At 40.7% G+C, this 14,553-nt stretch overlaps 2 protein-coding genes across 4 annotated transcripts; both read right to left on the reverse strand.

The window, feature by feature from the left end:
* Positions 1-2,140: 2,140 nt before the first annotated feature.
* LOC137942016 (SURP and G-patch domain-containing protein 1-like protein) lies at positions 2,141-9,034 on the reverse strand. 3 transcript variants are annotated; one of them, XM_068787680.1, is made up of 9 exons: positions 8,802-9,033; positions 7,922-8,475; positions 6,952-7,078; positions 6,062-6,168; positions 4,344-4,490; positions 4,077-4,217; positions 3,698-3,877; positions 2,677-2,855; positions 2,141-2,520 (listed from the first exon to the last, which is right to left on the reverse strand). In XM_068787680.1, exons 2-9 carry the CDS (start codon positions 8,328-8,330, stop codon positions 2,494-2,496), a joined length of 1,317 nt encoding a protein of 438 aa, XP_068643781.1. In that variant the 5' UTR covers positions 8,331-8,475; positions 8,802-9,033; the 3' UTR covers positions 2,141-2,493. The 3 variants fall into 3 exon arrangements, with proteins under 3 accessions (XP_068643781.1, XP_068643779.1, XP_068643780.1); XM_068787678.1 differs by having other exon boundaries at positions 4,083-4,490; positions 8,802-9,034; XM_068787679.1 differs by having other exon boundaries at positions 4,083-4,490; positions 7,922-8,483; positions 8,802-9,034.
* A 308-nt stretch (positions 9,035-9,342) lies between these two features.
* On the reverse strand, positions 9,343-12,481 carry LOC137942015 (receptor protein kinase-like protein ZAR1). The gene is made up of 2 exons (XM_068787677.1): positions 10,979-12,481; positions 9,343-10,137 (listed from the first exon to the last, which is right to left on the reverse strand). Exons 1-2 carry the CDS (start codon positions 12,279-12,281, stop codon positions 9,542-9,544), a joined length of 1,899 nt encoding a protein of 632 aa, XP_068643778.1. The 5' UTR covers positions 12,282-12,481; the 3' UTR covers positions 9,343-9,541.
* Positions 12,482-14,553: the final 2,072 nt, after the last annotated feature.

Raw genomic sequence — 14,553 nt, forward strand, 5'->3', positions numbered from 1 at the left:
AAATCTGATCTTTGCAAATATGGACGGACCAAATGGAGGCAGTGGGCTCCACCCAGACAAGAGGAAAAGTCCACCCTGGGTGATGCCAAAAACGGAAATATTAGGCTCCAACTGTAGGCCTTTTGGAGCCCTAAGTACGGCAAAGGCAGTAAATTATACGGGTCCAAAAGTATGCAGTGGGCCTGGAGTGGGCTAGTCCAAATCGAATTTTTGGTGAAAAAGGCTTTGTATTTTTAAAAGGCAGAAATTCAAGCAAAAAGAAAAACTCTTCTGTGGTTGTAGATCAGAATGGGCTCATGGAATCTTCAAATTACAGCGAAGAAAGGTATATTCTCTATACCGGATAAGCACAAAATAGATCCTGATGCCAGAATCACAACGGAATTATTGACATTGTAAATATTTGATCATCATTCCCCCCCCCCCCCCCCCCCCCCCTACTGTATTTTATTCTGATTCTAATTGTGTCCACTTTGATAGAAATTCGAAAATCTGTTCGAATAACCAGTCATGAATTCTCTGGTTGGATTTATGGAGATAGTTGAATGGGAGAGTAGGTGAAGGAAGGGGGGTGCAGAGACGTGCAGTCCAGATTCCAGAAAAAAAAAACAAGAAAGGGTCATTAAAGGGATGTCGACTTCGTACAGAGTTGGTGTGGTTTTTACTCGCATCGGATAAAGAAAAAAAACTTGATGCAGAGTATGCGCCCGGTGTTTATGGTGATGGCGGCCGTCAGCCTTGACGGACAACGGTTCTGGTCCCTACCCGTCTCTTATTTTTTTCTGATCGTCAACCCAGGGAGGATGGAGGAAGTGGGAAAAACAGGGCTCTTGACTTCTTGCTGTCCGTGCGCTCTCAACGCATCGTCGACATGAATTTGGCCAGCCATCCGTGATCCGACCAAACTAACAGCTGCAACATAAGATATTCGATTCCTGTTTTTGGACGCTAACCAGACAAATTCTGTTGATTTTCTTTCTCCTTCTGATTGGGACTGCTTTAGCCTCTCACACACTTACAGCATAAAGGAAGTTTAGAAAGAGAATTTCATCAAACTTCCCAAGATAAGACTCTGTAAGTCTGTAATCGTAAATAAATCTGCGAATTACCCTTTATTCCTGCAGCTGCTGTTGCTGCTAAAGATTAAATAAAAAGAAGATACGTTTTTACGATTGAAGTGAATTAGTATTTATTGGTGTTTTGAAAACTATTCGGTCAACAACAGAGAGAAAGAGAAAATCGCTACGAAGATTGTGCGATTGATATAATATTTTATATTATCAAATTCTAAATTTCTTCAAACGACGCCATGGATAGACGAGTCAATGGGACACGTTCAGTCGAATTTGAAGAGGAGAAGTTATCAGACCTCTTCTTCTGGGAGAATGATATTGGATTAAAAAATTTTAAATAAATAAAATCTCAAGCAATAATGAAGCTTAACCAATTCAGTAACGAATTGAAGAAGAAAAATCACCCCCTCATTATGGCCTGGGGTAGGTAGGGGGTGTCAATGATTTGGATTTATCCAAATATTAGTTAGCTTATTTGATGGATTATTAGATCCTTGTTGGGTATCCAATAAACTTAAATGAAAAATTTTAAATTACAGAAAATTATAAAAAATATTTAAACAATAACAAATATTTAAACTTAATGAAAGGACCGATTTATGATGCATAGCTGGGGTTAGCATGTTCGGAACTCCAAAGTTGGGTTGCTCACTAAAATTACAAAAAATAAAAGGCAAACCAGTAAGGCTAACACCTCTTCCTTTCTCTCCTCTATCCACTTCAATTATGCTAACCCTTCTTCCATAAGATATTCCAGCAGGAGGGTTGTCGCTCCCCTCTTACCAAAAACACAGGGATGTCACCCCTTCCTTTTGGTCTATTCAGAGGGAGTAATGCCTCTCCGTTCTCTCATTTCTTCTCAAAGAAAGCAGGTTTTTGCACTCAGGAATGGGGTCAAATAGCAACTCCATCCCCGCATTTAGCAACCCTGCCTGACCCTTATTGCAAAATTGATTTTCTTTTATTTCTTCTCCATTTATATTGAGCCCTAAAAGGCAAGACTGTGCTTTCAAAAAATATTCAATACCATGCCTATATATCTAGAACCACCTCATCTGTATGGAAGATTTCATGCAACATCATCTATCTTTTCCTTCATATGTTCTGCTCATCTTTTGAAGGTTTCAGCAGTTGAGTCACTAGCTGCTGCGGAGAATCAATGAAAAGCTTTTTTGTCTTCACACAGAGAGTTCGGATTACAAGGTCATCATGACTACTTACTTTTCAGTACGAGAGAGAGACGACACCAGAACAAATTTAACCAACTCGCCATTAAAATCCACTTGCATTACTACACAAGTTCTTAAACCTCTTCTCTTACAAGATGACGTAATTTTAATCCTTTTTGGGATCCCATGATACCGTCTACTTTTTCATGTTTCACCTTTACCATTTGGAGACGCCCTCAACAGCGTACCTCTCAATAATAAGCTTTTCTGGGATTGTTCTGCAAAAATGATACACAGCATTACAGAGTGAGCGTCAAATTTTCTACAAGTCACTACAACTTGAGATACCAGAGATGCACGTAACGGGACAACTACAACAACAAAAAAACATCATAATGCAGGATGCTGTATGTGAGGGGACAAACAGTTCATACCAGCGGATTTGGTCTGTGGCGGTAACCAAGCATCATGCGCTTCTTATACTGCTCATAGATGTCATCTTCTGGAGTAACTTCACCAGGGACTTCAGCTCCCACTCCTAAATTATTCAACTTCACATTTCCAGCCATGACTGGATCAGCACGACCACTTCTGGAACTCCCAAGACCCTCACCTAATAGAAAATAATTTTAGGGAAGGATTTCGACAAAAATATATTTGGGGATATATAAGATAATTCAACAATGTGTGGTGTCTGTAGTCAGTACATCAGGGCTATGAAACTACACTAATTCACAAAAGATTGAAACCAACCATAATCTTTACAAAGTACAGGAGAATTAAAAAATCCATCATATATTTCTAGGCGATGTTCTAACTCATTAACCGAGAAAGAGGTCTCGTCCAGTATGGCCAATTCAACTGCAAAAAAACTGGCACTTCAACTGGTTGATATCGTGATGATGTCACAAATAGAATTTAAATAAAAATTAAAAAAATAGAGGTTGTATAAGAGGGGATTGGCCACCCTTCCCTTTTCTGTCTGCAGGTAGAACAGAAAGACCAGGGATGTAGGGGTCTCCACCCCACCCAGCCCCCATTTCCTTGGTACTGGTCAGACAGAAAGGAAAGGGCCCCTCCCCTTCCTCTCTTAGTGATGGGGAGGCTGGTCCCTCCCTGTCTCCATGTAATAAAAAAGGAAGGAAAACAGTTTTAGGGTTCAGGGGAAAGGAGAAACGGGAATAGGGAAGACTGGCCAGACCAAGCCAGGTTGCACAGTTCAGCAGTCAAACCAAATCAGTCAGTTTTATCCCCTCCATGGGTCTTTCAATTTTAGACCAGAACAGGGGTCCAGCTCCAATTTAACCCAACACAACTGACCAGTACTGTCTGGACCCAACGAAACTGTTCCTATGATAGTGACAAGAAAATTATCCATAAATAATACTTAAAATACACTTTTTAACAAAAAAACACTATATATCTATATATAACGTATGTATGTATAAAAGTTACCCTCTTTCCAGCCCATTTTTGAGAGAAGCTTGTGCCCAACATTATCAGCTTGGATTTTAGCCTTTTCAGCAGCCTCCCTAGCAGCTTTCTGTGCAGCTGCATCATTGCAGGTAGATAAGAACTTCTCAAGCTCCTCCTGGGGTATATAGTCACCCATATGATGGCCCCTCTTAACAGAAGCTGCAAAGACACAAGAAAATTAGAATTATCCCCTCAGTAAGACAAAATAAACAAGAAAATTCTTAGCAGAAAACAGGTTCTCCTCAACATCAGAGTAAACCCTGTTTGTTTTTCGTCCAAAATACATTTTTATCTTAAATTCTAATATGGTAATAAGAAAAGTCAAAAACTAAATATCCATAAAAGACAAAAACAGAACCAAAACCATGAAGAGAAGCAGGAGGTGGCATTTCATCTTTGGACTGTTTAGGCTGCCTTCTTCGCTCTTCATGAGCAGCTTTTTTCATGTAGAATTCCATCATGGCTAAAGAATCTGCTGCTGAAGGAGCTTTTGATTCACCTTTCAAGAAAATGAAATAACCTTCAGAACTAAAGTCAATTTGGTAATTCAAAAAAAAAAAAAAAAAAAAGCCAGTCCAGCTAAAGAAATAAAGAAGCACAATGAAACTGTTTAAGGAGGTCCTACTTGCTGTACTATTGACTGAATTCAAAGAAGATCCGCCTTCGTCACCAGTCTCGTATAAAGCAGATGCTGGTGTCTGATAGTTGGAGTTTTGTGTAGGACCCCTTTGAGAACCACTTGATGTTCTAGAATATGAAGTGCTGGCAGATGCTGAAACAAAGATATTTTTAGGTCAGTCCCCTGAAACCCAAAGAAAGCCAAGGTAATTAAGATCATAATAGTTCAAGAGCAATCAGGTTCTTCTTTAATTCTAAGAAACAATTATTCTTGAGGAGCTAAGATTTACAAGCTCTGTTGAGATTTAGGGTAATGTAATTGCTAAGATAGTGGGCACAGACATTTCAAAAAAAAAAAAAAAAAAAAAGATAGTGGGCACAGTAAAGATGGTTACACAAGAGACGATCCCCTGGCCCTTGTAAGTGGTTCAAACTTAATATTAAATGAACACCTACCTTGAGTTGCCTTCTCATCTTGCTTCTTCCTATGTAACTCCAAAAGATTTCACCCCAGAAGTATTCAAAAGATGAATTAGAAGCCATTGCATGGCATTTATCTTTAGAACGTTTTGGAAGTTTCAAGAAATAGAAGATAAAATCATATAACTTGCCTTGGAGACTATAGATTGAAATGAATGGTAGGAGCACAACTACTGCAAAGACGGCTGAAAACATTATGCAGCAGGTCATTAGGTGGACATGCAGTCTACCAGTATACAACAATGTCACTGGCGATTCATAAGGAATAGCTAGAAATTCATGGCCAATCACTATGCCTCTAAACAGCCTAGCATCAGGGCCTGTCTCCCCCCAGCACCCCCCCTCCCCAAGGGAAATATCAAATTTAACTGCGGTTACTGTTTGGTTGAATGGACCTTTAGCTCACAGGGGTTTAGTGTGAGGTCTTGGGTTATCTCACCACAGGTATCGGGGTGTAGTGTGTGTCTTATTATACATTTAAAAAAACAAAAAAAAGAAGAAAGAAAGAAAAAGAAAACGTCTATTGTCCTGGTGAATCTCTATGCCTCTAAACAGCCTAGCATCAGGGCCTGTCTCCCCCCAGAACCCCCCTCCCCAAGGGAAATATCAAATTTAACTGAGTGACTGTTTGGTTGAATGGACCTTTAGCTCACAGGGGTTTAAGTGTGAGGTCTTGGGTTATCTCACCACAGGTATTGGGGTATAGTGTGTGTCTTGTTAAACATTAAAAAAAATAAAAGAAAGAAAGAAAAAGAAAAGATCTATAGGCCTGGGGAATTCAGGTCCAATAGGGTCTGGAGGTGCTTGCAGATGGCATGATAGGTCAGCAGCCCTTACTTTCTCAGGACCCTTGAGCCAAATGGACTCAATGTCCACTGAAATCAGTGCAGTCCTCAAAGAGGGTTGAAGCTCTATCACACTCACTTCTCAGCTCCATTGGAAGTTGAAGGCAACTCAAGTGCAGCTATCAGTTGGTGTAAAAAATTTCTGATCTTTTATGAAATTTGTAATCTAATAAAACATATATTATGCAAATGGTCTCATTTAAGTGCCAATGGTTTGGCAGACAGGCTCTCCAAAGAGAGGGTTGATCATCAATCTCTCACTGTGTTGATCAACACTTGTTTAGCATGGACTTGTGTTTCGTTTACCCTGGCCTCTTGGCCATCACTTGAATTCAAGTTTTTCACCATGTATATACTCACACACACAACTTGCTTCTACAAGGAGGGATAATATACATACCAGTGCGAGACAACTGAGAATCCTTTGTTTCTGCCAGCATCTTTTCCTCTTCAATAAGATGATATTCATAGTACTTATAATCTGAACAGCCAGCATCAAATAAAAACCTACAAAATATAGATTCCTATTAAAAGCAATTCAGGATAGCTAGCAATTCATATTGCACCAAGCTTATACAAAATACAGAGTCAAAAAGAATCCAAGAGACCCATGATGAAGAAAAAAGAACCAGGCGCCAGAGAGTTTTTTTAAGCTCTTCTTTGGATATGAATAAATGCTTGTCTGTCACCCAAAAAAAAACACACACACATACCCAAGCAACAGTGTCTTTATGACTACAACTTTTGGATTTCTTAGAGTACGACATGAATGGCAACCAACTTGTATGGTAACCAGTGGAAAGAATTTCTTTTTTGAGGAAAAAAATAAAGCTGAGATCAATAAAAGGGAATAGCAACTCACTGGATAAAAATTAAAAATGTAACAGCATTTGTCAACAATCCACAAGAGGCAGTGGCTCTGGTACAATAGATTCCAAGAATTAACACCAACCAACAAAAGCAGTGCTTTGATTCATTTTGTCAATCTGCTCTTCTAATTTTGGAAGCAAAAATCTGTCTTTGCACTTTCTTAGCACTAAAAGAATTTTTCAAGGGAATAAGTAGCAAACAGGTTCCAAAAACAGAAAATAATTCTATCGAAAGTAAAAGGAGCTTTCAAATATCAATTCAATCAAGCCTTATACAGCCAAATAACATATTTCAAGAAGCAATAAAAGAATGATTCACAGATGGTATCTCCACACCTTGACAATCAACAAGCAACCAACATAGTTTTAAATTAACAAAACTAAAAACTAGATAAATCATGATGAATAAAAACATACATACTTGAAAGGTGTATCTCCAGGGTTTCTTTGGCGAGTGATATGCTCAAACTGCCTTCCATTTTTAGCCACAAAATTTGCTAATTTGTCTGCAACTTTCTTCACAGCAGGATCAGTGGGGGTAGGAGGTGCTGCATGTCACTTAAATAACTGATTAATACCAAGAGCATGAACTAACGGAATGCAAATTTACTCTTTGTAGCAGGCTTTGCCACATTTTTCGATGTCTTTCATTCAACATCTTTTTTCCACCAAGGTTGAGAGAGACTTAAGACATTAGCTGCATTCATGAGACAAAAAACTTTCAAGAAACTCTTATTTCATAGCATTTTAAAAGAGGAGAGAAGATTCCTTGTGAATTTTATGACTTATAAAGATACATAAGGTCTCCTGACCAGGTCATTCCCATGGAAGATGATGACTCTTAACACACCATAAAAGAAAAATGTTTTACAGTCAGAACCTTCAACCTCAACAGAAATTGATTTTGCCTGAGATTGTTTAACTGCTAATCTTAATATATGGTTTTCAATGGACTGCAAAAACACAAGTAATGGAAAGAAAATAAACAATAAAGGAGTTTTTAGGAGGCATATTCTCGAATAGGCTAATCCACCACAAATTGAGCAGAAAAAATATGTTCACCATCTTCTGAGGTTAGTTTGGTTTAAGAAAAAAAGAACTGATTGGCTGGTTAACAAATATTATCTGCTTTTTGGTTCTCAAAATAAATAATCTTTTACCTCTTTTTCTGTTTCATTATCGACAGGGTACACTATCTTGTTATCAGTGAAATCCAGAAGTTCATAGAAAAGGCGCAAAATAAAACTCAGAACACGTAGATAAAGCACCATTCATAGTGTATTAACAGTAAAGCAATATCAATAGAAAAAATATGACAGAGAAGTTCCATCTAGATTTTATACTTAAACCAACCAGCCCAATCAAAGGATATTCACACAAGCAGTAATTACCATCAACCAGTTGTTCTGATGATTGCTCGGATGCATCAGATTGATCCAATTTCTGCCGTTTTACGGGTGCATCAGTAGCCACAGTTCCTCCATCTCCTTCATTCTCATCTTCCTCTGCTGCTAACTTGACAGGGGCTACTGCAAGCTTCGACTTTTGTTTCAAACTGAACGCAAGCTTTCCATTCGAGGCCGACGGTGTAGACTTCAAAGAATCACTTGTTTTTGGGCTCACCACTGCTTTGCTAATGGTAGCATTGGGCCTTAAAAAGCGAGATGAATTAATATGATCGCCAGATTTGGACTCTTCTGCTGCCGCTTCCTTCTGTTGCTTCTCTTCTTGAAGCTGCTTAAATCTTTCCATGAATGAGCCATCATTAACAAAAAGAGTAGAATCAATTCTTTTATCCATCGGAGAACCAATACAGGGATCCGGAAGTCAATTAGCGTGATACGTGCTGGCCACGACTCTTCTACAAAGCTTGCTGCTGAACGAAACAACTTTCTGAACACCACCGCCTTGAAGTGAGCTACTCATCACCAAGACATTGATATTGCTGCATTTCTTTAAGGCCCAAATCAGGAAAAAGCAGAAGAAAAAAAGGCTAACAAGGAGGATAACCCTAGACAAGAATAAAGAGAAGAAACCATGATAGAACAAATAAACACGAATCCGTACAGGAAAACAGAAAAATAAAATCCCTCAAACCCTGATAACACACACACACAAAAAAAAAAAAAGGTAATTTGGACTCGTGCTTCAGAAATTCGGCAAGACGATACCCAAAATTTCCGCATCCTATAGATCTCTAAACATAAACGATCCAACAAAATCCACACACAACATGTAAGCAAGAAAACTTGTCCAAAGTCTTTCTCATACCTCGTTTTGATGGGCAAATTGTATCCTAATTCACCTCCTCGAGTTGTTCAAACAGAACACTTGAGAACGGTCGGGAAACTCTTCAACCAGATGCCCGTAATGACGGAAACACGGGAACACCAAGCAAACCCTAGTTATTTATCGCTCGACGATAGATGGAACGGGATCGAAGTCCTAGACTTGTGAGGATTGAGACGGGAAAAGTAACAAGAAAGTGTAACGAGCTAACGACAGGGCAGATAAAATGGATCATAAAAACCTCAATTTGCTACCCGGTTATCCGACGGTTGGTGATCATGGCGCCAACCGCGTTACCGCGACCAATTTGGCTCTCCTTTCATCTCAGCCGTTTCAAAGACGAGAGTGCCAGGCAACGACAGAGCTTCAATCCGAACCGTTCAGAAAGTATGCACGTGACGTATGACGACACCAAGCCACTAAGTAGATCTAATATCGTATTAGTGATTGTTAAGGCCGGCACTTTTACTAAATTAATTTAAATGCAGGAATACGCTGAGAAGAGAACAGAAGAGGAAAAGAGTAAGAGGAATCAACCAAAAGCCCACCAGCCCAGGTGAGGCCTAAATCAAATAATCCGTTTAATTACAGCTTCCACGAACAACTGCCTTAACTTACAATCCAAGAAAATAGAGAAGGGTCTTCTACCTTAGAGTGCCCATTTGGCAATTGTAACATTAGGATGGAAAACAAAGATGTTACAAATACAAAATGGGCACCACTCAATCGCACCCGACCCGACCTAGACAATCAGACACGGCCCTCATCCTCGGCCTCATCTCTGGGTCCGCTTCGGTACAGCCAAGGGCTATATGAAACACTGCGAGCACTTGCTTCTTTGCATAAACCTCGTGCAGCAGTGATCGATCTACGATCTCGGATAATGGCCGTTCTTCCTTAAAAGCTTGCCTCACGAAGACCTCCAGCTCCTTCTCGTTAGATTCCGCCGGACGGCCTGTTAGGATCTCCAGCAGCACAACTCCGAATGCGTAGACGTCACACTTCTGTGTGGGTCGCAGTCCTTCGCCCCGAGCCTCAGGAGCAAGATAGCAGGCGGAGGAGACGAACTGGGTAGCGTTTTGCTTTCTGGAGAAGGAATCGGAACCTTTGCTGGTACTGGAGACCAATCGGCCGATGCCCAAACCGGAAATGTAAGGCTGAAAGTCCTCGTCCAGAAGAATTTTTGAGGATTTTACGTTTCCATGGACACACTTCCGAGGGCCACACTCGTGGATGTAAGCAAGACCCCTAGCTGCACCCTGCGCGATATTTAATCTCACAGCCCAGGACAAAGCGGTTGATGATGACTTCACAGCATCTGCATTACAAAACCAAATGAAATGAACAACTACTAGCTCTAACAAAAACAGTAGCTGGGTATTAGACTCGATAAAAAATATGTCCTTGATCGTGTAAAATTGCTAAGAGGTTTGAATTGTCCAGTTTCGAGAACAGGATTCAGAAAACGGAAATGAAATTCAGGCCTCAGGTGCTCTGTATTTACTTTACGTGCATGAAGAAATCCCCCACTGTAAAGGGTCGCAGACATCACAAGCCAAAGACAAAACGAGTAAATGACAGAAGATCAAGGATGGGGGCCAGAAGACAGACGACGAAAGCATTCTTGACTCTTTGCACAAACACAATCAATCGAAAAGAGCTTCCAAGCCGAATCGCCATCATCAAAATAGACAAATTAGAAGCGCCAAAAAGACCAATAAAAGAAGGGTAAGAACAACGCAAACGAAACAAATTTCTGTCCAAAGAATGGTCCATCGTTAGTGTGAACAGTCCCAAGTTTGGAAAAAAAAATACTGAACTTTTTATACTTGGTTCGATTACACTGTTCCAGTCAAGTGTGTCGTCAGCCGCCACTCGTGGTTTTGATTTTGTATCTATCTTCAAATGAAGACACAGTTCTGAATTATATGCTGGTTTTAATTATGTCAGCATAAATTCGACCACAGCCACTCTGCGAAATGGCCAATCCTACCCGATAAGCTCTGTAGATCATTAAGTGGGAGGAAGAATTACGGGATATGACCGGAGACCCTTCATCGCGTGCGGTGATGAAACCGCAAATACTAAGCAAAACCCGCAATGAAATGAAAAATTTAGGAGAGTGCGACAGGGGATAAAGAGATTGAGAATCACGTTACCGTGCAATGCGGAATACAAAGTGCCATTACAGATGTAATCGGAGACGAGCAGCTTTTCGTCGCAGGCGTAATAGTACGCCCTCAAGCGAACGATATTGGGGTGGTTCACCCTGGCGATTGCTTCCACCTCCGCTTCGAACTCTTTTAACCTCCGGGACAACCCTCCGGAGCCTTCGCTCAGCCTTCTCACCGCCACCGAAATGCCTTTTCTGACTACCACCTTGTAAACAATGCCATTACGGCTTTTCCCAACTACATAAGCCGAGGCCCTCAGAAGCTCCTCCAGCTCTAACTTGAAACCCTCATCAAACACATGAAATTCCCCGCTCATCCCCTCCTCTCTCTCGCATCCGATGCCGATGCTGTTTCTCTCTTTTTCAGTTTTGCACTGTGTAAAGGCCCATTTCTTTCGGAAGATCCAGACGAAAACAATGAGCAACCCCGCGATGAAGATAACTCCACAGAGTATCGGGATCGACAGCGCCTTCTTTGAATCCTTTTGGTGGCTTGCAGTGGAATTATTAAAGCTAGGGTTCACAGTTCCCGGGTCTTTGGGGTCTAAAGGGTTTAGAGAGTTCAGGGGGTCTTTAGTGTTTACAGGGCTTGGGCATGGGTTCTGTAAGGGGAAGCCGCAGAGGTAAGGGTTTCCGGTGAAAGCAGTTGGCCCCTGGTTTAACAAGGAACCTATTTGCGGAATCGGACCACTAAGGTTGTTGTGTCGGAGATCGAGACTCACGGAAACCTTAAACATGCCAAAAGACTCGGGGACTTGACCACTGAACTGGTTGTAGGAGAGATTCAGTGATCCAGAAAGCGAGGTTAGCTCCATTAAAGCATCAGGAAGGGAGCCATTCAGCAGATTGGAAGACAGGTCGAGATGTATTAGGTGTTTTAGAACTTTGATATCAGGCGGGATTTTTCCGGAAAGAAAGTTAAGAGACAAATCTAGTGAGATGAGAGAAGAGGCACTAAAGAGGCCAGAAGGTATAGGATTTGAAAAGTTGTTGTTTCGGAGAGAAAGGTACTGTAATGAAAGCAGGAAACCGAGCTCGGAGGGGATGTAGCCAGCAAGACCCTTGTCTGGGAGGGAGATCTCAGATACTCGGCCTGAACTACAGGAGATACCAGCCCAGCTGCAAGGGGTTTCGTCAGACTCTTTCCAGGAGGAAAGAGAGTGGTGTGGATCGAAAACGATGGCTTCTTTGAGGGCGAGAAGTGAGAAGCCATCGGAGTTCAAGGAAGAGACAGAATAGGAGAGAGAGAAGAAGAGAATGGAGCAGGCAATGTGTAGAAAAAACTCCATATTGTTGCCTTTAATTTCTCTCTCCCTCTCCCTCTCTCCCTCTCTCACACTTCTTATCCACGATTCTGGGTAAATTTGCTAACTAGTCACCATTGTCGCAACGAGGAGTTGCAGACAGTAGTCACACCCCTAGTGAGGAAGCGCGAGGAAGACGGATTCATCGGAGTTAGAAGTGGAGGCGTGGCATCTTGAGGCGGGCATTTTCATTTTCTCAAGAGAAGTACCAGAGTTAAAAATTGAGAAAAGATAAAAAAGAAAACACCTTCCTCTGTCCTCAGTCAGTCGGTCAGTCCTCACGCCTCACGATCAAAATGCCTAAAGTAACCCTGTTCTTTTCGCTAGCTTTCACTTCAGGACAAACTTTGTGGGCCCGCTACTTTTGTGTGAAAGCGGTTGTTTAAATTATTCTTTTTTATATTTTAATTTTTTATATTAAATATAAAAAATATTATTTATTATCAATTTCTATATTCAAGATATATTTTAGTACAAAAAACAAAGAACGAGACTTACTTTCACTTTTTGTTGTGGTCCTTTCTGCGCATCCTGTCATGAAAGCTGAAACCGCACCGAGATTATATAGTAGTGAGTGGGCTCGACGCAGTGGTCAGAAAACAGAGCGGAGATCTCAAATCTTTCGCATCAGATCTTGGAGACCAAATTCCTTCTCATTAATCGGAAAGGAAAATATGAATAGGATATGACAATGCAGCCACGGACTCGATCTTGCAGTTCAACCAGATACCATTTACCCGAATTGAAGGACGAGAGGTGCAATCATGCGGAGGTCAATTTGAATCCAGCCTGGTTTTTCAAGTTTTCAACTTCGTTTCGAAATTAGAGAATTTGTCTGGTACTATCACTGTCCTGTAATAAATTACTATTCCTCGAAGCTGTTGAATGCGTCTATAGATCTGTTACAATTAATGGCGTTCAATTCTTACCTCTTTTAGCGCGTTGCTTTGAACACCTGCAGATTTCACAGAAAAGAATCAACGTTAAATAATTCAAATCCAAGGCTGGATGTGTGGATCATAGATTAATGAAGTTTCGCTGAGGAGATCAACCAGAAGTAAAGACAATTGCAAACAATGGATGAAAAGCATCGGCAGCAACAACAAAGCTTATTGGCTGGCTGATATGGCAACAATACAAGGTTTGAAAATTTAAAATTGAAACAATGCAATGATTCGTTCAGTAGTTTGTCCCGCCGAATCTGTACCTGTTAGCAGAAACATCCCATCAAGCATGACTCTTGTTTGATCTCTCTTCGAACTTGAATTGATTACTGTTGTTGTCTTCAGAGGGGATGTCCCTCCCAATACCATGCTGGAATAAACAATCTATTTGAATTGAATTTAGAGGATCGTTCCCTCGTCTTATGGTTCAGTGAAAACGTCTAGTCGCCAGATTTTTTGAGGTAAACGCAAACAACTGATGTAAATCTTTTCTGCCACTGTAAGACACGGATCTGGTGGATTATTTGGGTTTTAAAGCAGATGCGACCCTACTTCCATGACAACGTATGGATCTCCATACATTGTAAACGAGTAAAACAGCAAAGAATAAAGAAGTTGTCAGACTCTGTATCTTGCTGGATTCTATTGGTTCTCTTCTATGTGTGACAGAATCGAGCATTGTAGTTATTGCTATTGTCATCACTAGGTATCCCATTGGTGTACATACAGGCATATCACTTCAGCTTTCTACTCCATTTGCACAGTCAATTGCATGCATTTTTTCACCTCTGTTTGATGTGGATCTTCCACCATGTCAATCTCCAATCTATAGGATAGCGCAGTGGAGTCACCATAAAGCCAAGTTTCATAGATCCGTGTGACATAAACTTCAGCTGATATCACAATTCCATGCTCAACTTGGATGCAAAACGGGTGATTTACTTCACTTACCTGGCATCTTGTTTCCGCATTTGCATGAAGGGAATCGACAACAATTCAATCACCTGTTGATAAGCTTAAATAGTTGAAAGGCCAGCTAAGAATTTCCATGAACGAGGAAGATATTACTTTGGTCATTTGAATTTGCAGGGACATATAGCAGAACAGAAACAAGAAAACCAATTTCAAAGACAACAACCACAGGCAACTGCGCTAAACGACTTCTGTGTATTGCTTCAACAGCCACAGTACCATATAAAGCCGAGTTCCCAAAAGAAGTTTCTCACTCAATTCAAGCAATCTAAAGAATAGCATTCATTCAGCATAGAAAAAGAATTCAAATGTATCACTTCAACAGTCAAACCATCAAAGCC

The sequence above is a fragment of the Aristolochia californica genome, unplaced genomic scaffold (genome assembly GCF_029961685.1).
Source record: "Aristolochia californica isolate CCGP_79_NKW_82.1479 unplaced genomic scaffold, dmAriCali1.0.hap1 SCAF_9, whole genome shotgun sequence".
Classification (NCBI taxonomy): domain Eukaryota; kingdom Viridiplantae; phylum Streptophyta; class Magnoliopsida; order Piperales; family Aristolochiaceae; genus Aristolochia; species Aristolochia californica.